Below are 21,794 nucleotides of genomic sequence, written 5' to 3' on the forward strand. Positions count from 1 at the left end.
TGCTCTGACTCTGCGGTCAGAGCCTCAATTTTACTCGCGTCTGTTAGACGCGATTACAATTGATCCCTGGAAGGTGGCGCATTGCAGCTTCACTGTGTCGGCTGTCAGCTTGACAACCAGCTTAGAGAACTGCCGAATCCCAGTCCGGGTGGCAGAATGCAGGGGTAGACACTTCCGACTGCCACATTAAGCGGCCCGACAGCGACTTCCCTGTCGGATGCACCCGGGGCACATGCCCCGGCTACCCCTCCCCCCCCCCCCCCCCCCCCATCCTCCAGATACGCCCCTGTGCTGGAAAAATGTGAATGAATCTGTGAAGGTTCAAAAGTAGATGTGAACCCAACCTAGGAAATATAGAAAGGGATAAACAAGTTAGAAGCAATTTAAACAGTTAAGCAATGTTGGCATGTCTGAACAGAACACAGAGACAGTTACTGGCCAAGGTCCATCTAATGACTTCCGTGTTCATAGTAGACACTGGAGTGTTACAAGAATGGAAACCTCGTTCACTGTGTTTAACAAGCCAAAGGTAGGAAAAGCTCAATACACAAGAATAGTGTCCACCAGGGTTTTATGTGACATCAATTATTCTATATCTAGAGTGTTATTAGACAACATGCTTTCTTTACCATGTGAGTGATCTGAAGGCTCTGAGTAATACTGCATTGTAGATATCAGCGACACATCTGAGCCGAGTGTGCATGTGAATGGGGATAGAGATAAATGTCTGTCGGGGGATATCTGATGTGTATGGGGGAGGGGGATAGAGATAAATGTCTGTCGGGGGATATCTGATGTGTATGGAGATAGAGATAAATATATGTCAGGGGGTATCTGATGTGTATGGGGGAGGGGGATAGAGATAAATGTCTGTCGGGGGATATCTGATGTGTATGGAGATAGAGATAAATATATGTCAGGGGGTATCTGATGTGTATGGAGATAGAGATAAATATATGTCAGGGGGTATCTGATGTGTATGGAGATAGAGATAAATATATGTCAGGGGGTATCTGATGTGTATGGGGGAGGGGGATAGAGATAAATATATGTCAGGGGGTATCTGATGTGTATGGGGATAGAGATAAATGTCTGTCGGGGGATATCTGATGTGTATGGGGGAGGGGGATAGAGATAAATGTCTGTCGGGGGATATCTGATGTGTATGGGGGGGGGATAGAGATAAATGTCTGTCGGGGGATATCTGATGTGTATGGGGATAGAGATAAATATATGTCAGGGGGTATCTGATGTGTATGGGGGAGGGGGATAGAGATAAATATATGTCAGGGGGTATCTGATGTGTATGGGGATAGAGATAAATGTCTGTCGGGGATATCTGATGTGTATGGGGGAGGGGGATAGAGATAAATATATGTCAGGGGGTATCTGATGTGTATGGGGATAGAGATGAATATATGTCGGGGGGTATCTGATGTGTATGGGGATAGAGATAAATATATGTCGGGGGGTATCTGATGTGTATGGGGATAGAGATAAATGTCTGTCGGGGGGTATCTGATGTGTATGGGGATAGAGATAAATGTCTGTCGGGGGATATCTGATGTGTATGGGGATAGAGATAAATGTCTGTCGGGGGATATCTGATGTGTATGGGGATAGAGATACGGTAAATGTCTGTTGGGAGAGATCTGATGTGTATGGGGAGGGGGATGGAGATAAATGTCTGTCGGGGGATATCTGATGTGTATGGGGATAGAGATAAATGTCTGTCGGGGGATATCTGATGTGTATGGGGATAGAGATAAATATATGTCGGGGGGTATCTGATGTGTATGGGGATAGAGATGAATATATGTCGGGGGGTATCTGATGTGTATGGGGATAGAGATAAATGTCTGTCGGGGGATATCTGATGTGTATGGGGATAGAGATACATATATGTCGGGGGGTATCTCATGTGTATGGGGATAGAGATAAATGTCTGTCGGGGGATATCTGATGTGTATGGGGGAGGGGGATAAATGTCTGTTGGGGATATCTGATGTGTATGGGGGAGGGGGATGGAGATAAATGTCTGTCGCGGGATATCTGATGTGTATGGGGGAGGGGGATAGAGATAAATGTCTGTTAGGGGATATCTGATGTGTATGGGGGAGGGGGATGGAGATAAATGTCTGTCGCGGGATATCTGATGTGTATGGGGGAGGGGGATAGAGATAAATGTCTGTTAGGGGATATCTGATGTGTATGGGGGAGGGGGATGGAGATAAATGTCTGTTAGCGGATATCTGATGTGTATGTGGATAGAGATAATTGTCTGTCGGGGGATATCTGATGTGTATGGGGGAGGGGGATAGAGATAAAAGTCTGTCGGGGGATATCTGATAGAGAACAAAAAGAAAGATGATCAAAAGGCCAAAATATGAAAAAATACCAAACTTTATTTAATAACAACCATATAAAAGCATATGATCACAGTGTAAAATACAGGGAAAGCACACCCACCCATAAGATACCATCATACATAAAACGCACACCCACAGGATATATATGACAACACACGATCATATATTGGGACAATGTAGGCACCCAGACTAACCAAATGGAACTAATACAGATCTATAATGACCCCTAGCCCAATCACTGCCCACAGGGAAACCTCGCTTAGTCATGTGGAATTTACATCTGCACAACAGACCTCATATCCAGTATATCCTACTACCCAAAGTATCCCCATGCCCCCATAGTCTGTAGCATACACGGCTCCAAAGCCCTATAGTACCTAAATGATATCTGCATAATCACCTGCTCCAGACGGTGGGGGGAGTGTTGTCAGTCCTGCGGTAGCGCGTCCGCCCCGATGTGGATAGAGATAATTGTCTGTCGGGGGATATCTGATGTGTATGGGGGAGGGGGATAGAGATAAAAGTCTGTCGGGGATATCTGATGTGTATGGGGGAGGGGGATAGAGATAAATGTCTGTTAGGGGATATCTGATGTGTATGGGGAGGGGGACAGAGATAAATGTCTGTCAGGGGATATCTGATGTGTATGGGGGAGGGGGATAGAGATAAATGTCTGTTAGGGGATATCTGATGTGTATGAGGATAGAGATAAATGTCTGTCAGGGGATATCTGATGTGTATGGGGGAGGGGGATAGAGATAAATGTCTGTCGGGGGATATCTGATGTGTATGAAGGAGGGGGATAGAGATAAATGTCTGTCAGGGGATATCTGATGTGTATGGGGGAGGGGGATAGAGATAAATGTCTGTCAGGGGATATCTGATGTGTATGAAGGAGGGGGATAGAGATAAATGTCTGTCAGGGGATATCTGATGTGTATGGGGGAGGGGGATAGAGATAAATGTCTGTCAGGGGATATCTGATGTGTATGAGGATAGAGATAAATGTCTGTCAGGGGATATCTGATGTGTATGGGGGAGGGGGATAGAGATAAATGTCTGTCAGGGGATATCTGATGTGTATGAAGGAGGGGGATAGAGATAAATGTCTGTCAGGGGATATCTGATGTGTATGGGGGAGGGGGATGGAGATAAATGTAGGTCTGGGAATATCTCATGTGTATGGGGATATAGATAAATGTCTGTTGGGAGAGATCTGATGTGTATGTGGATAGAGATAAATGTATGTCGGGGGGATATCTGATGTGTATGGGGGAAGGGGATAGAGATAAATGTCTGTCAGGGGATATCTGATGTGTATGGGGATAGACATAAATGTCTGTCGGGGATATCTGATATGTATGAGGATAAAGATAATTGTCTGTTGGGGTATATCTGATGTGTATGGGTGAGGGGATAGAAATAAATGTCTGTCGGGGGATATCTGATATGAATGAGGATAAAGATATTTGTCTGTTGGGAGCTCTCTGATGTGTATGGGGATAGAGATAAATGTTTGCCATGCACCGCCCCCCCCCCCCCACCACCACCACCCCCACTCGCTGATTCAACTTATCGGCATCATAGACGCCAATACAGTTAAAAGTAGTGATGGAGGAAATAGCGTCTGCTGATGCTCCCTCTCCCATCACACCCCGTCTGCTTGTGACTCAGCAGGTGCGCGATGACATCACTTCATCTTGTGCCATGCTGTACTAGCAGTGGAGCCGATGAGACCGAAGCAGCAGAGCCTGGAGCAGCGTGGGGAACAATTAAGAGGGGTGAGTATTGTGCGAGTGTGTGTATGCATTATTGTGTGTGTGAGAGTTCGGGGGCTACTTTATACTGTGTGTGTGTGCATGTGTCTGCACTATACTATGTGTTGGGAGGGAGCTGCACTGTACTGTGTGTTGGGAGGGAGCTACACTTTACACAGACAAAGTACGCCTGCACAGGAGCAGCGGCAGGATGCAAAGGAGAGGACGTTATCGTATGAAGATGGGAGGCACTGGACCCGGACCTGCGGCGCCCATCAGACCCGGACCGCATCGGGACCGCCCCTGGGTGAGTATAATCTAACTTGTTTTTCTCATCTTTCAGGTTACATCGGGGGCTCATCTACAGCATTACAGAATGCTGTAAATAAGCCCCTGATGCCGGTGGCATTAGCTTATAGGCGAATTTTGGGGTGACAGATTCCCATTAAATGACAGTAGTTTAACCCCTGCAAATTAAAAAAATACTACTTGCCATCCTGAGCGCCTGCCCAACCACCCTATTCTGCCTGTTAATACATTATTGTAGTTTTCTCATTGATTCATTTTAGAAGGTAGACACAACGTATTAGATGGAGTACGATGATTAAAAATTAAATACAATGCTAAAAAATACCAAAGGTCACTTTTATATTATCTTTTTATACCCAGGACTGTAAAAGAGTGATTGCAGTTGCTATAGACCCTCCACCAGTACTAGCAATACATTATACCAGCCATCAGAGTGATAAATGCTAAAGTCCCATAGAGGGACTAAGTACAAAACTAACAAAAGTAGTAAAAATATTTTTTTAAAAATCACAAAATAATAATAAAAATATGTTATACCCATAAATAGGTATTTTTATGTAAAAAAAAAAAAAAAAGTACATATATTTGGTATCAGCGATGCAAAAATGATTATTTTTTCTATAAAATATTTTTGTGTAAAAGTAGCAAAATATAAAAAAAATTATAGGAATGCGGCTGTAACGCTGTAATCATACTGACCCGAAGAATAAAGCTACCTTATCAATTTTATCACACATGTAATGGCACAAAAAAAAAATCAATTCATGAATTGCTGGTTTTTATTCATTCTGCCTCACAAAAATCAGAACAGAAAGCAATCAAAAAATGCTATGTGACCGAAAATGGTTCCAATGAAAACATCAATTTGTCCTGCAAAAAACAAGCCCTCACATGACTGTCAGCAGAAATACAGAAAAATTATAGCTCTAATAATATGGCGTTTTTACAATAAAAAGCGATTTGATGCACCTGGTCCACCTCCTTGGTCGCTGCTGTGTATCTGAGGTCATATTAGGAAGGGCTCCTAGTTACCCCCCTCCTGGCTTTATTTGGGCTCTGGTACAGTGGTTCCACCACACAGCCCTTTACATTACCATCGTGAAAATGAAAAACTTATGACAAAAACAACGTTTTGCGGGAGAAATTTATATTTTTCATTTTCACGGCTCAACATTATAAAATTCTGTGAAGTACCTGTGCTTCAAGGTTTCTCACTACACCTCTAAGTAAGTTCCTTGTAAGTTTCCACTGTTTTGGCACATCAAAGGCCCTGTAAATGTGACATGGCCTCCGCTATCAATTCCAGCCTATTTTGCGCTCTAAAAATCAAACAATGCTTCTTCCCTTCCTAGCCATACTGTGCACCCAAACAGTAGTTTTCCCCCACGTATCAGTGTATTCAGGAAAAATTGCGGACATTTTCCTGAAGCTGAGATCTAAATCTGCGAACGCAGCTTCAGGAAAATGGCTGCTGCGATCTCCATCTGTGCACGCGCGGCCTCCCGCGGCCATTTTCCTGAAGCCCCGGGAAGCAGAGCACGCCATCTGTGCACGCGCGGCCTCAGGAAGATGACTGCCGCCACCGATAAACCGGTGATTAACCCAGCTCTGCTGCTCACATTGCATTCCGGGCCGCTGTGTCACCTCACCAGTGGAAGGGACCCTGCGCACGCCATACCGCACCTATGCCGCCGCACCTCTGTTGCCGCCACCACACCACTGCGGGTAAGCCTGCATTACGACTATAAGACGCACCCCCTAATTTCCCTTTTTTGGGAGGGAAAAAGTGTGTCTTGTAGTCTGAAAAATACAGTAGATAGATAGATCTAAAGATAAATATAGTGCCTTGCGAAAGTATTCGGCTCCCTGGAACTTTTCAACCTTTTCCCACAAACTATGCTTCAAACATAAAGATACCAAATGTAAATTTTTGGTGAAGAATCAACAACAAGTGGAATACAATTGTGAAGTTGAACAAAATTTATTGGTTATATATTTTAAATTTTGGTGGAAATTCAAAAACTGAAAAGTGGGGTGTGCAATATTATTCGGCCCCTTTAACTTAATACTTTGTTGAGCCACCTTTTGCTGCGATTACAGCTGCAAGTCGCATCGGGTATGTCTCTATCAGTTTTGTACATCGAGAGACTGAAATTCTTGCCCATTCTTCCTTGGCAAACAGCTCGAGCTCAGTGAGGTTTGATGGACATTGTTTGTGAACCGCAGTTTTCAGCTCTTTCCAAAGATAATAAACAAGAAAAGAAAAGCCACTATAATGTATGCACACCACCAAAAGTTATAATAAGTCACACAAGCTTTATTGGTAACATATAAAAACAATTAAAACCATACACACAAAACTCCCTCCATATACGTGTGCCCAACACTGCCCAATACACAATACTTCCATATAGTAGTGGAAAACATGCATCAAATATGGCAGATAATGAAATAGTATACACAAATAATTACTGGCAAAGCCGCCCTGTCCTGGTCAGCAAAATATATATCTGTCAATAGCAAAACCCTGTCAGGCTGCAGCTTACCCACAGCAAATAATCCTCCTGGTATGTAATGAGTAGGGCACATGCAAATATGGCCAAATAATTACCCCAAATAGTAAAAAGGAGCACGGCTGTCACCCGTCCTGAGCAAAAGAGGGGAACATGCTGCGGCAGCTAGTTCCCCTCTTTTGCTCAGGACGGGTGACAGCCGTGCTCCTTTTTCCTATTTGGGGTAATTATTTGGCCATATTTGCATGTGCCCTACTCATTACATACCAGGAGGATTATTTGCTGTGGGTAAGCTGCAGCCTGACAGGGTTTTGCTATTGACAGATATATCCTTTGCTTGTGTGACTTATTACCACTTTTGGTGGTGTGCATACATTATAGTGGCTTTTCTTTTCTTGTTTATTATCTGCTCTGCGTATTAGCCATTGTTTTGCACCCCCAATATATATTTATTTATTTGATATCATTGTGGTGCGCCAACTAATTTTTCTATGATGCATGATTCAGCTCTTTCCAAAGATTTTCGATTGGATTGGGGTCTAGACTTTGACTTGGCCATTCTAACACCTGGATACGTTTATTTGTGAACCATTCCATTGTAGATTTTGCTTTATGTTTGGGATCATTGTCTTGTTGGAAGAAAAATCTCGTCCCAGTCTCAGGTCTTTTGCAGACAGGTTTTCTTCAAGAATGGTCCTGTATTTGGCTCCATCCATCTTCCCATCAATTTAATCATCTTCCCTGTCACTGCTGAAGAAAAGCAGGCCCAAACCATGATGCTGCCACCACCATGTTTGACAGTGGGGATGGTGTGTTCAGGGTGATGAGCTGTGTTGCCTTTACACCAAACATATCGTTTGGCAATGTTGCCAAAAAGTTTGATTTTGGTTTCATCTGATCAGAGCATCTTCTTCCACATGTTTGTTGTGTCTCCCAGGTGGCTTGTTGCAAACTTTAAACAACACTTTTTATGGATATCTTTGAGAAATGGCTTTCTTCTTGCCACTCTTCTATAAAGGCCAGATTTGTGCAGTGTACAACTGATTGTTCTCCTATGGACAGACTGTCCCACCTCAGCTGTGGAGCTCTGCAGTTCATCCAGAGTGATCACGGGCCTCTTGGCTTCATCTCTAATCAGTCTTCTCCTTGTTTGAGATGAAAGTTTAGAGGGACGGCTGGGTCTTGGTATATTTGCAGTGGTATGATACTCCTTCCATTTCAATATGATCGCTTGCACAGTGCTCCTTGGGATGTTTAAAGTTTTGGAAATCATTTTGTATCCAAATCCGGCTTTAAACTTCTCCACAACAGTATTACGGACCTGCCTGTTGTGTTCCTTGGTTTTCATGATGCTCTCTGAACCCTGAGACTATCACAGAGCAGGTGCATTTATACGGAGACTTGATTACACACAGGTGGATTATATTTATCATCATTAGGCATTTAGGACATTCAGAGACCCACAATGAACTTCTGGAGTGAGTTTGCTGCACTGAAACTAAAGGGGCTGAATAATATTGCACGCCCCACTTTACAGTTTTTGAATTTCCACAAAAATTTTAAATAACCAATAAATTTCGTTCAACTTTATAATTGTGTTCCACTTGTTGTTGATTCTTCACCAAACGTTTACATTTGGTATCTTTATGTTTGAAGTATGATATGTGGGAAAAGGTTGAAAAGTTCCAGGGAGCTGATTACTTTCGCAAGGCACTGTAGATAATAGATAGACAGATAGATAGATGCTAGATCTATAGATAGATAGATATGGGATAGATAGATAGGTCTATAGATAGATAGATACATCTATAGATAGATGATAGATCTATAGATAGATGATAGATCTATAGAAGGATCTATCAGATCTATAGATAGATAGAAAGATCTATAGATAGATAGATCCATCTATAGATCTATCATCTGTCTATAGATCTATCATCTATCTAGAGATATATCTGTCTATCCCATATCTATCTATCTATAGCTCTATCATATATCTATCTATAGATCTATCATCTATCTATCTATAGATCTATCTATTATCTATCTATTATCTATCTATCTATCTATCTATAGATCTATCTATCTATAGATCTATCTATAGGTAGGTTGATAGATAGATAGATATTACCAAGCCCGATGTTTAGTAATAAACATAATAAAATGGTACATAGACAGTTAAATAAAGACACACAAACACAAAATCTGCATTAGACCAGGGTCACACTTGTGAGAAACTGGCACGAGTTTCACACCTCAATATCCAACACTGCCGCCAGCACTTGGGACCGGAGCATTCAGATGCATAGAAATACATGCAGTCACACACTTTGGTCCCAAGTGCCCGCGGCAGTGTCGGGTATTGAGGTGCGAGACTCGTGCGAGTTTCTCACAAGTTTGACCCCAGCCTTAAACGCAATATCTGTTTAATAAAAAAAAAATTGAAAAAAAATAACGTGGGTTCCTGCACAATTTTCTGCGCCAGAGAGGGAAAGCCAGCGACTAGGGGCCGATGTTTATAGTCTAGGAAGGGGTTAATACCAATGGAGATTCCCAGGCTATTAATATCAGCCAGCAGCTGTATATTTAGCCTTTACTGGCTATTAAAATAGGAGGACCCCCCCAAAAAGCGACGTGGGGTCCCCATATAATTAATAGACAGAAAAGGCTATGCAGACAGCTGCGGGCTGATATTCATAGCCTAGGAAGGGACCATGGATATTGCTCCCCCCTGGCTACAAACACCTGCACACAGCCACCCCAGAAATGGCACATTTCTAAGATGCGGCAATTCCGGCACTTAGCCCCTCTCTTCCCACTGCCCTGCAGTAAGACACCTATCCATTACTAATCCTATAGATCTTAAAGGGTTAAATAAACACACAGCCACAATAAAGTATCTTAATGAAATAAAACACTACACAGTTTGCCATCTTTATTGTTACGCCTAATCCATGCAACGCCCTCAATCTCCTGCAAAAAAAATAATAATAAACCAACACAAATACTCACTGTTCCAACTGTTGTGAATTCTGTTGTCGGGCTCCCTCCTGTGGTCATGAATGGTACTTCAGCTGGTTCTGTCCATGGACTTCCTCTGGTGGGTGTTTCTGAGTTTCACAGGTGACGAGGTTAATTCGTTAGCTGCTGCTCTATTTAACTCCACTTAGATCTTTGCTCCATGCCACCTGTCAATGTTCCAGTATTGGTCTAGTTCACTCCTGGATCGTTCTTGTGACCTGTCTTCCCATCAGAAGCTAAGTTCCAGCTTGTATTTCTTGGGTTTGCTATTTTTCTGTCCAGCTTGCTATTTAATTTGTTGTCTTGCTTGCTGGAAGCTCTGGGACGCAGAGGCAGCGCCTCCGCACCGTGAGTCGGTGCGGAGGGTCTTTTTGCGCCCTCTGCGTGGTCTTTTTGTAGGTTTTTGTGCTGACCGCAAAGCAACCTTTCCTATCCTCAGTCTGTTCAGTAAGTCGGGCCTCACTTTGCTAAATCTATTTCATCTCTGTGTTTGTAATTTTCATCTTTACTCACAGTCATTATATGTGGGGGGCTGCCTTTTCCTTTGGGGAATTTCTCTGAGGCAAGGTAGGCTTTATTTTTCTATCTTCAGGGCTAGCTAGTTTCTTAGGCTGTGCCGAGTTGCATAGGGAGCATTAGGCGCAATCCACGGCTATTTCTAGTGTGTTTGATAGGATTAGGGATTGCGGTCAGCAGAGTTCCCACGTCCCAGAGCTCGTCCTTATTATCAGTAACTATCAGGTCATTCCGTGTGCTCTTAACCACCAGGTCATAACAGTACAGGTGGCCCAAAGTACTAATGCATCTCAATAGAGGGATAAGAGAAGTTCTGAGACCATTTTTTTTTTCTTTGCAGTGTGTTTTGTCTCTATTTTCCCCTTTGCCTCTGGGTGGTTCAGGACACTGGTGTAAACATGGACATTCAAGGTCTGTCCTCTTGGATGGATAATCTCACTACAAGGATACAAAACATTCAAGATTTTGTGGTTCAGAATCCGATGTCAGAGCCTAGGATTCCAATTCCTGATTTGTTTTTTGGTGATAGATCTAAGTTCTTGAATTTCAAAAATAATTGTAAATTGTTTCTTGCCTTGAAACCTCGCTCCTCAGGTGACCCTGTTCAACAAGTAAAGATCATTATTTCTTTGTTACGTGGTGACTAGGGTTGAGCGAAATGGATCGTTCATTTTCAAAAGTCGCCGAATTTTGGCAAAGTCGGGTTTCATGAAACCCGACCCGATCCCTGTGTGGGGTCGGCCATGCGGTACGCGACTTTCGCGCCAAAGTCGCGTTTCGTATGACGCGCTTGGCGCCATTTTTTTCAGCCAATGAAGGGGCGTGGGCAGAGTCTTAGGGTCCTAGGGGCGTGGACGCCTATCGCCATGTTGTCGCTTGTGCGCTGTAGCGATTTGCACTGTGTAACACCAGCTTTTCAGTTCAGGGACGGACGGAGGGGAGAGAGAGAGGGGAGAGAGAGAGAGAGAGAGGGGAGAGAGAGAGAGAGAGAGAGAGAGAGAGAGAGAGAGAGAGAGAGAGAGAGAGAGAGAGAGAGAGAAAAAAAAGAAAAAAAAAAAAATCCCATTGCCTTTGCATTGGGTTTCGTGTTTCGGTCGATCCTCGACTTTTCGCCATAATCGGCCGATTTCACTCGACTCGACTTTTGAGATAGTCGGGTTTCGCGAAACCCGGCTCGACCCTAAAAAAGTCAAGGTCGCTCAACCCTAGTGGTGACCCTCAAGACTGGGCATTTTCCCTTGCGCCAGGAGATCCGGCATTGCGTGATGTTGATGCGTTTTTCCTGGCGCTTGGATTGCTTTATGACGAACCTAATTCAGTGGATCAGGCAGAGAAAATATTGCTGGCTCTGTGTCAGGGTCAGGATGAAGCGGAGATATATTGTCAGAAGTTTAGAAAGTGGTCTGTGCTCACTCAGTGGAATGAATGTGCCCTGGCAGCAATCTTCAGAAAGGGTCTCTCTGAAGCCCTTAAGGATGTCATGGTGGGGTTTCCCATGCCTGCTGGTCTGAATGAGTCTATGTCCTTGGCCATTCAGATCGATCGACGCTTGCGTGAGCGTAAAGCTGTGCACCATTTGGCGGTACTATCTGAGCATGGGCCTGAGCCTATGCAATGTGATAGGACTTTGACCAGAGCTGAACGGCAAGAACACAGACGTCGGAATGGGCTATGTTTTTACTGTGGTGATTCCACTCATGCTATCTCCGATTGTCCTAAGCGCACTAAGCGGTTCACTAGGTCTGCCACCATTGGTACGGTACAGTCTAAATTTCTATTGTCTGTTACTCTGATTTGCTCTTTGTCATCCTATTCTGTTATGGCATTTGTGGATTCAGGCGCTGCCCTGAATTTGATGGACTTGGAGTATGCTAGGCACTGTGGTTTTTTCTTGGAGCCCTTGCAGTATCCTATTCCATTGAGAGGAATTGATGCTACGCCTTTGGCCAAGAATAAGCCTCAGTATTGGACCCAATTGACCATGTGCATGGCTCCTGCACATCAGGAGGATATCCGCTTTCTGGTGTTGCATAATCTGCATGATGTGGTCGTTTTGGGGTTGCCATGGCTACAGGTTCATAATCCAGTATTGGACTGGAAATCTATGTCTGTGTCCAGCTGGGGTTGTCAGGGGGTACATGGTGATGTTCCATTTTTGTCTATTTCGTCTTCCATTCCTTCTGAAGTTCCAGAGTTTTTGTCGGATTATCGGGATGTATTTGATGAGCCCAAAGCCAGTGCCCTACCTCCTCATAGGGATTGCGATTGTGCAATTAATTTGATTCATGGTAGTAAGTTTCCTAAGGGCCGATTGTTCAATTTATCTGTGCCAGAACACGCCGCTATTCGGAGTTATATAAAGGAATCCTTGGAGAAAGGCCATATTCGCCCGTCGTCATCACCGTTAGGAGCAGGGTTCTTTTTTGTGGCCAAGAAGGATGGTTCTTTGAGACCATGTATTGATTACCGCCTTCTTAATAAAATTACAGTCAAATTTCAGTATCTTTTGCCGTTGCTGTCTGATTTGTTTGCTCGTATTAAAGGGGCTAGTTGGTTCACCAAGATAGATCTTCGAGGGGCGTATAATCTTGTGCGTATTAAACAAGGCGATGAATGGAAAACAGCATTTAATACGCCCGAGGGCCATTTTGAGTACCTGGTTATGCCATTCGGGCTTTCCAATGCTCCATCAGTATTTCAGTCCTTTATGCATGACATCTTCCGAGAGTACCTGGATAAATTCCTGATTGTGTATTTGGATGATATTTTGGTCTTTTCGGATGATTGGGAGTCTCATGTGAAGCAGGTCAGAATGGTGTTCCAGGTCCTTCGTGCGAATTCCTTGTTTGTGAAGGGGTCAAAGTGTCTCTTTGGTGTTCAGAAGGTTTCATTTTTGGGGTTCATTTTTTCCCCGTCTACTATCGAGATGGACCCTGTTAAAGTCCAGGCCATTTACGATTGGACTCAGCCGACATCTGTGAAGAGCCTGCAAAAGTTCCTGGGCTTTGCTAATTTTTATCGGCGCTTCATCGCTAATTTTTCTACTGTTGCTAAACCGTTGACTGATTTGACCAAAAAGGGTGCTGATGTGGTCAATTGGTCTTCTGCGGCTGTAAAGGCTTTTCAGGAGTTGAAGCGTCGTTTTTCTTCTGCCCCTGTGTTGTGCCAGCCAGATGTTTCGCTTCCGTTTCAGGTTGAGGTTGATGCTTCTGAGATTGGAGCAGGGGCTGTTTTGTCGCAGAGAAGTTCTGATGGCTCGGTGATGAAGCCATGTGCTTTCTTTTCTAGAAAGTTTTCGCCTGCTGAGCGTAACTATGATGTTGGTAATCGTGAATTGTTGGCCATGAAGTGGGCATTTGAGGAGTGGCGTCATTGGCTGGAAGGAGCCAAGCATCGCGTGGTGGTCTTGACAGGTCACAAGAATTTGACTTATCTTGAGTCTGCCAAACGGTTGAATCCGAGACAGGCTCGATGGTCGTTATTTTTCTCCCGTTTTGATTTTGTGGTTTCGTACCTTCCGGGCTCTAAGAATGAGAAGGCTGATGCCCTGTCAAGGAGTTTTGTGCCTGACTCTCCGGGTGTTCCTGAGCCGGCGGGTATTCTCAAAGAGGGGGTAATTTTGTCTGCCATCTCCCCTGATTTGCAGCGGGTGCTGCAAAAATTTCAGGCTGATAGACCTGACCGTTGCCCAGCGGAGAAACTGTTTGTCCCTGATAGATGGACTAGTAGAGTTATCTCTGAGATTCATTGTTCAGTGTTGGCTGGGCATCCTGGAATCTTTGGTACCAGAGATTTGGTGGCTAGATCCTTCTGGTGGCCGTCTTTGTCGCGGGATGTGCGTTCTTTTGTGCAGTCCTGTGGGACTTGTGCTCGGGCTAAGCCCTGCTGTTCTCGTGCCAGTGGGTTGCTTTTGCCCTTGCCGGTCCCGAAGAGGCCCTGGACGCATATTTCTATGGATTTTATTTCGGATCTCCCCGTCTCTCAAAAGATGTCGGTCATTTGGGTGGTTTGTGATCGCTTTTCTAAGATGGTCCATTTGGTACCTTTGTCTAAATTGCCTTCCTCCTCTGATTTGGTGCCATTATTTTTCCAGCATGTGGTTCGTTTACATGGTATCCCGGAGAATATCATTTCTGACAGAGGTTCCCAGTTTGTTTCAAGGTTTTGGCGATCCTTTTGTGCTAGGATGGGCATTGATTTGTCTTTTTCCTCGGCTTTCCATCCTCAGACAAATGGCCAAACCGAACGAACTAATCAAACTTTGGAAACATACAGTGGGGCAAAAAAGTATTTAGTCAGTCAGCAATAGTGCAAGTTCCACCACTTAAAAAGATGAGAGGCGTCTGTAATTTACATCATAGGTAGACCTCAACTATGGGAGACAAACTGAGAAAAAAAATCCAGAAAATCACATTGTCTGTTTTTTTATCATTTTTTTTGCATATTATGGTGGAAAATAAGTATTTGGTCAGAAACAAACAATCAAGATTTCTGGCTCTCACAGACCTGTAACTTCTTCTTTAAGAGTCTCCTCTTTCCTCCACTCATTACCTGTAGTAATGACACCTGTTTAAACTTGTTATCAGTATAAAAAGACACCTGTACACACCCTCAAACAGTCTGACTCCAAACTCCACTATGGTGAAGACCAAAGAGCTGTCAAAGGACACCAGAAACAAAATTGTAGCCCTGCACCAGGCTGGGAAGACTGAATCTGCAATAGCCAACCAGCTTGGAGTGAAGAAATCAACAGTGGGAGCAATAATTAGAAAATGGAAGACATACAAGACCACTGATAATCTCCCTCGATCTGGGGCTCCACGCAAAATCCCACCCCGTGGGGTCAGAATGATCACAAGAACGGTGAGCAAAAATCCCAGAACCACGTGGGGGGACCTAGTGAATGAACTGTAGAGAGCTGGGACCAATGTAACAAGGCCTACCATAAGTAACACACTACGCCACCATGGACTCAGATCCTGCAGTGCCAGACGTGTCCCACTGCTTAAGCCAGTACATGTCCGGGCCCGTCTGAAGTTTGCTAGAGAGCATTTGGATGATCCAGAGGAGTTTTGGAAGAATGTCCTATGGTCTGATGAAACCAAACTGGAACTGTTTGGTAGAAACACAACTTGTCGTGTTTGGAGGAAAAAGAATACTGAGTTGCATCCATCAAACACCATACCTACTGTATAGCATGGTGGTGGAAACATCATGCTTTGGGGCTGTTTCTCTGCAAAGGGGCCAGGACGACTGATCCGGGTACATAAAAGAATGAATGGGGCCATGTATCGTGAGATTTTTAGTGCAAACCTCCTTCCATCAGCAAGGGCATTGAAGATGAAACGTGGCTGGGTCTTTCAACATGACAATAATCCAAAGCACACCGCCAGGGCAACGAAGGAGTGGCTTCGTAAGAAGCATTTCAAGGTCCTGGAGTGGACTAGCCATTCTCCAGATCTCAACCCTATAGAAAACCTTTGGAGGGAGTTGAAAGTCCGTGTTGCCAAGCGAAAAGCCAAAAACATCACTGCTCTAGAGGAGATCTGCATGGAGGAATGGGCCAACATACCAACAACAGTGTGTGGCAACCTTGTTAAGACTTACAGAAAACGTTTGACCTCTGTCATTGCCAACAAAGGATATATTACAAAGTATTGAGATGAAATTTTGTTTCTGACCAAATACTTATTTTCCACCATAATATGCAAATAAAATGATTAAAAAAACAGACAATGTGATTTTCTGGATTTTTTTTCTCAGTTTGTCTCCCATAGTTGAGGTCTACCTATGATGTAAATTACAGACGCCTCTCATCTTTTTAAGTGGTGGAACTTGCACTATTGCTGACTAACTAAATACTTTTTTGCCCCACTGTATCTGAGATGCTTTGTTTCTGCTGATCAGGATGATTGGGTGTCCTTTTTGCCGTTGGCTGAGTTCGCCCTTAATAATCGGGCCAGCTCGGCTACTTTAATTTCGCCGTTTTTCTGCAATTCTGGTTTCCATCCTCGTTTCTCTTCAGGGCAGGTTGAGTCTTCAGACTGTCCTGGTGTAGATACTGTGGTGGATAGGTTGCAGCAGATTTGGACTCATGTGGTGGACAATTTGACATTGTCCCAGGAGAAGGCTCAACGTTTCGCTAACCGCCGGCGCTGTGTGGGTCCCCGACTTCGTGTTGGGGATTTGGTTTGGTTGTCGTCTCGTTATGTTCCTATGAAGGTTTCCTCTCCTAAGTTTAAGCCTCGTTTCATTGGTCCGTATAAGATTTCTGAGGTTATCAATCCTGTGTCATTTCGTTTGGCTCTTCCTGCTTCTTTTGCCATCCATAATGTGTTCCATAGGTCGTTATTGCAGAGATACGTGGCGCCTGTGGTTCCATCCGTTGATCCTCCTGCCCCGGTGTTAGTTGAGGGGGAGTTGGAGTATGTGGTGGAGAAGATTTTGGATTCTCGTGTTTCGAGACTGAAACTCCAGTACCTGGTCAAGTGGAAGGGTTATGGTCAGGAAGATAATTCCTGGGTTTTTGCCTCTGATGTTCATGCTGCCGATCTGGTTCGTGCCTTTCATTTGGCTCATCCTGGTCGGCCTGGGGGCTCTGGTGAGGGTTCGGTGACCCCTCCTCAAGGGGGGGTACTGTTGTGAATTCTGTTGTCGGGCTCCCTCCTGTGGTCATGAATGGTACTTCAGCTGGTTCTGTCCATGGACTTCCTCTGGTGGGTGTTTCTGAGTTTCACAGGTGACGAGGTTAATTCGTTAGCTGCTGCTCTATTTAACTCCACTTAGATCTTTGCTCCATGCCACCTGTCAATGTTCCAGTATTGGTCTAGTTCACTCCTGGATCGTTCTTGTGACCTGTCTTCCCATCAGAAGCTAAGTTCCAGCTTGTATTTCTTGGGTTTGCTATTTTTCTGTCCAGCTTGCTATTTAATTTGTTGTCTTGCTTGCTGGAAGCTCTGGGACGCAAAGGGAGCGCCTCCGCACCGTGAGTCGGTGCGGAGGGTCTTTTTGCGCCCTCTGCGTGGTCTTTTTGTAGGTTTTTGTGCTGACCGCAAAGCAACCTTTCCTATCCTCAGTCTGTTCAGTAAGTCGGGCCTCACTTTGCTAAATCTATTTCATCTCTGTGTTTGTAATTTTCATCTTTACTCACAGTCATTATATGTGGGGGGCTGCCTTTTCCTTAGGGGAATTTCTCTGAGGCAAGGTAGGCTTTATTTTTCTATCTTCAGGGCTAGCTAGTTTCTTAGGCTGTGCAGAGTTGCATAGGGAGCGTTTGGCGCAATCCACGGCTATTTCTAGTGTGTTTGATAGGATTAGGGATTGCGGTCAGCAGAGTTCCCACGTCCCAGAGCTCGTCCTTATTATCAGTAACTATCAGGTCATTCCGTGTGCTCTTAACCACCAGGTCCATTACTGTCCTGACCAACAGGTCATAACATCCAACGCAGTCCATTTAATAACGACTGTCCCACGACGATCAGTGTTATCGTTGAGAGTTCAATGAGTTCAGGCTCTCACTTTACGGCACTGCTGTGTGAGAATTTTCCCACACAGAGTTGCCGCAAGTGACAGTATGAACTCTGCTGAACTCACGGCGGCGGAGGGATACAGTGCGGAGGATTATCTCCTGTCATTGTATCACTGGAGCCCCTGGAGAGCAGTCACAGACAGCTCTCCATGGGAGAACGTCATGGGACACTCGTTATTAAATGGATTACTTCGGAACAGGGAGTATACCTGGGTTACCAGGGTTTATTATTATAATTTTTTTTTTTACAGGTGATCGAGGGCGTCGGGGACTAGGTGATTGGTAATTTAATAGTAACCATTAGACCATGTTCACACATTCAGTATTCGGTCAGTATTTTACATCAGTATCTGTAAGTCAAAATCAGAAACAGTTAGAGGAAAAGTATAATAGAAACACATCACCACTTTCATATTTATCACCCACTCCTGGTTTTGGCTTTCAAATACTGAGGTAAAATGCTGAATGTGCGAACGTGGCCTTTAGCTCATTGTGCCTCTATGTTCTTTTCAAAATCAAGTCATCTGATAAAGAAAAGGGGCGCCCAAATTTTGCAACAGTTTCAGTTTGATAAATCAGGTCCAAAGTATCTGCACTGTTCTAAAATGGTGCTGGCTCCTCATATTTGTGTGCACTACCCCCTCACATGTACAGTACAGACCAAACGTTTGGACACACCTTCTCATTTAAAGATTTTTCTGCATTCACACTGAAGGCATCAAAACTATGAATTAACACATGTGGAATTATATACTTAACAAAAAAGTGTGAAACAACTGAAATTATGTCTTATATTCTAGGTTCTTCAAAGAAGCCACCTTTTTCTTTGATGACTGCTTTGCACACTCTTGGCATTCTCTTTATGAGCTTCAAGAGATAGTCACTGGGAATGGTCTTCCAACAATCTTGAAGGACTTCCCAGAGATGCTTAGCAATTGTTGGCCCTTTTGCCTTCACTCTGCGGTCCAGCTCACCCCAAACCATCTCGATTGGGTTCAGGTCTGGTGACTGTGGAGGCCAGGTCATCTGGCGTAGCACCCCATCACTCTCCTTCTTGGTCAAATAGCCCTTACACAGCCTGGAGGTGTGTTTGGGGTCATTGTCCTGTTGAAAAATAAATGATGGTCCAACTAAACGCAAACCGGATGGAATAGCATGCCGCTGCAAGATGCTGTGGTAGCCATGCTGGTTCAGTATGCCTTCAATTTTGAATAAATTCCAAACAGTGTCACCAGCAAAGCACCCCACACCATCACACCTCCTCCTCCATGCTTCACAGTGGGAACCAGGTATGTAGAGTCCATCACAGATGTTATCTCTCTCTCTGTCCCCCTGGGTAGGATAGGACATAACCCGTATGACTGGTGGCTTGAGGCTGTTTATAGGGACTCTAGCATGCGCCCGGCCTCTGAGGGGTGCCACCGTGCCTCCTGGGTGTTAGGTCGGACAGGTAACGTAAAGTTCAGCTGTCCTGCCGGTCTCTGATGTAAATCATAGAGTGCCTTACGATCCTCGGTGTCCCGGCTACTGGTTCCTGCGCCTCAGAAGGAGGCAGCCTGCTCGGGGCTGGTCTCCCTCTGATATTCACTCCTGTACTTTGCTCTCTTGCTTGCTCTCTGCAATCAATCTGGCTTTCTCAGTGTCTCTTTCCAGGAACTGCTGCACTGGGGCCACGCAGCTCCATAAAACCTTCTGCTTTGCCTCAGACTCATCCAGTCTGTTCCATGGCAAGTACTGACTGTCCTTTCCCTACAGACTACCAGTTATATATACAGTATATGGAGAGTCACCTAGCAAGTAGGATCAAAAGCTCCCCCTGGTGGTCTGGAGTATAAATGTGTTGCACGTTTGTGATACCTGGTTGCAGTTATCCCTTCTTGCCTTCAAGCGTAACATCACTCTCCCGGACTGGGAAAAGAAAACAACATTACAGATTAGCAAAAAGACAACATATTGTGGAATGCTATAAACTTATAAAAGAAATTAATACTATATAAACTAGAGCTTCCCTTTATGGGAGGTGAGAACACTTGAATGTTACATGAACTATTTACATTGTGGGCCTACTTTCTCAGTGTCTCTTTCCAGGAACTGCTGCACTGGGGCCACGCAGCTCCGTAAAATCTGCTTTGCCTCAGACTGATCCAGTCTGTTCCATGGCAAGTACTGACTGTCCTTTCCCTACAGACTACCAGTTATATATAGAGAGAGAGTCACCTAACAAGTAGGATCAAAAGCTCCCCCCGGTGGCCTGGAGTGTGAATGCGTTGCATGTTTGTGATACCTGGTTGCAGTTATCCCTTCTTGCCTTCAAGCGTAACATCACTCTCCCCGTGAGGAAAGCAATGCTACTGTGACGACCAGGACCCTGGGGTGCCACACTCCCCCGTCCCCCGTTAAATCCAGTACTCCCGAACTGGGAAAAGAAAACAACAATACAGATTAGCAAAAAGACAACAATTTTTGGAATGCTATAAACTTATAAAAGAAATTAATACTATATAAACTAGAGCTTCCCTTTATGGGAGGTGAGAACACTTGAATGTTACATAAACTATTTACATTGTGGGCCTACTTTTAAGAATAGAACAATTTAATAGAACAATATGAAAATGAACTAACTATGAAAAATGATTACCCGCTACGGGTATACTATCTTAAGGTCTCAAAGTGCAAAACAAACATTTTTTCTATTCAGGTGCAGAACTTTCAACCAACCCCCATGGGCTCGCTGTATCTTACTCTCAATTTGATTTCAGAGTGCATCACGAGATATCTTCACAACTATCTATATACAATACTAACTAACTTCAACTCTCAATTTTATTATTACTCGCGATATTAACTCTGCAAAATATTAACTAACTAGAATATAAAGTACATTTCTAACCAACTCTAAGCATTAGTTCAGCAAAGTGCAATGATTCAACATTCAAGTCTTTCAATACTGAGGTAGTGCAATTAATACTCAAGTCAATCATTAACTTTGCAACAGTAGCAGTGAAACGAGGGACCCATCATTAACGCCCAACGTTGGTCTTGGGCGGGCTACATGGCATGTATCCAGACCTGGAATCCTGCTTCGCCAAACGGGTTTTTCTTGAGGTCTCTGCAAAACAAAGCAATTCTCACAGCAATGTTAGAAGCGGTCTTTTTAAAACTTCTTTGTAAAACCAGTAGGAAGCACCTTTAAGAAGGTGCAAACTATTTACAATGGAGAATTTGTGAGCCATTCACAGTCCATGACTCGAGTGTCTTTAAACAAAATGCAACTTTGTAAACATAGGATCCCTTTAAACGTGGGACCCCTTTAAGTAAAAACCCTCATCGGGTTTAATGCACTTTTTGTAACAGTCATTTTTGGAACTTGCAGCAAAGAGTTAACTTAACTATTTACAGTTATTTTCCATGTTTAGTTTATCTCAGTTGTGGCATTGTCCATGGTAGCCCCTGCGGAGGTGGGCGGCTACCGGGTACCACATAGAGCACATCCACGCTCCGGATGGGAGTCTGAGTGCCCACTGATTTGTGTTCAACCACAGTTCGTGTACACCTTGAGCACAGGATGACGGGTGCTCTATCAGAGGTAGGGGTGATCATCACCTGGCCAGGGGGAGATGCTGGTGAGCAAGGCTGAGCTGCTTGGGGTGGTGATTCAAGGTCACGAGCCGGCAGTTTAGTGACCTTCGGTACACACTTGTGGACGTGCAGAGCATACCACCCTTTGTCTCCCCAGTGCTGCCTGGTATAGGTGACGCGATCACCGGGATAGAAGTCCCTC

General features: G+C 44.3%; 1 protein-coding gene across 1 annotated transcript in view; it reads left to right on the top strand.

The window, feature by feature from the left end:
• Nucleotides 1-308: 308 nt before the first annotated feature.
• The window catches only part of LOC138664264 (adenosine deaminase-like), a 49,051-nt gene continuing 27,565 nt past the window's right edge, over nt 309-21,794 (top strand). Inside the window, exon 1 of the mRNA XM_069750802.1 lies at nt 309-529. Coding sequence (XP_069606903.1) covers nt 407-529 — 123 coding nt within the window. The 5' untranslated portion in view covers nt 309-406. The remainder of the gene's footprint in view (nt 530-21,794) is intronic.

The sequence above is a fragment of the Ranitomeya imitator genome, chromosome 2, assembly GCF_032444005.1.
Source record: "Ranitomeya imitator isolate aRanImi1 chromosome 2, aRanImi1.pri, whole genome shotgun sequence".
In the NCBI taxonomy this organism is placed as follows: domain Eukaryota; kingdom Metazoa; phylum Chordata; class Amphibia; order Anura; family Dendrobatidae; genus Ranitomeya; species Ranitomeya imitator.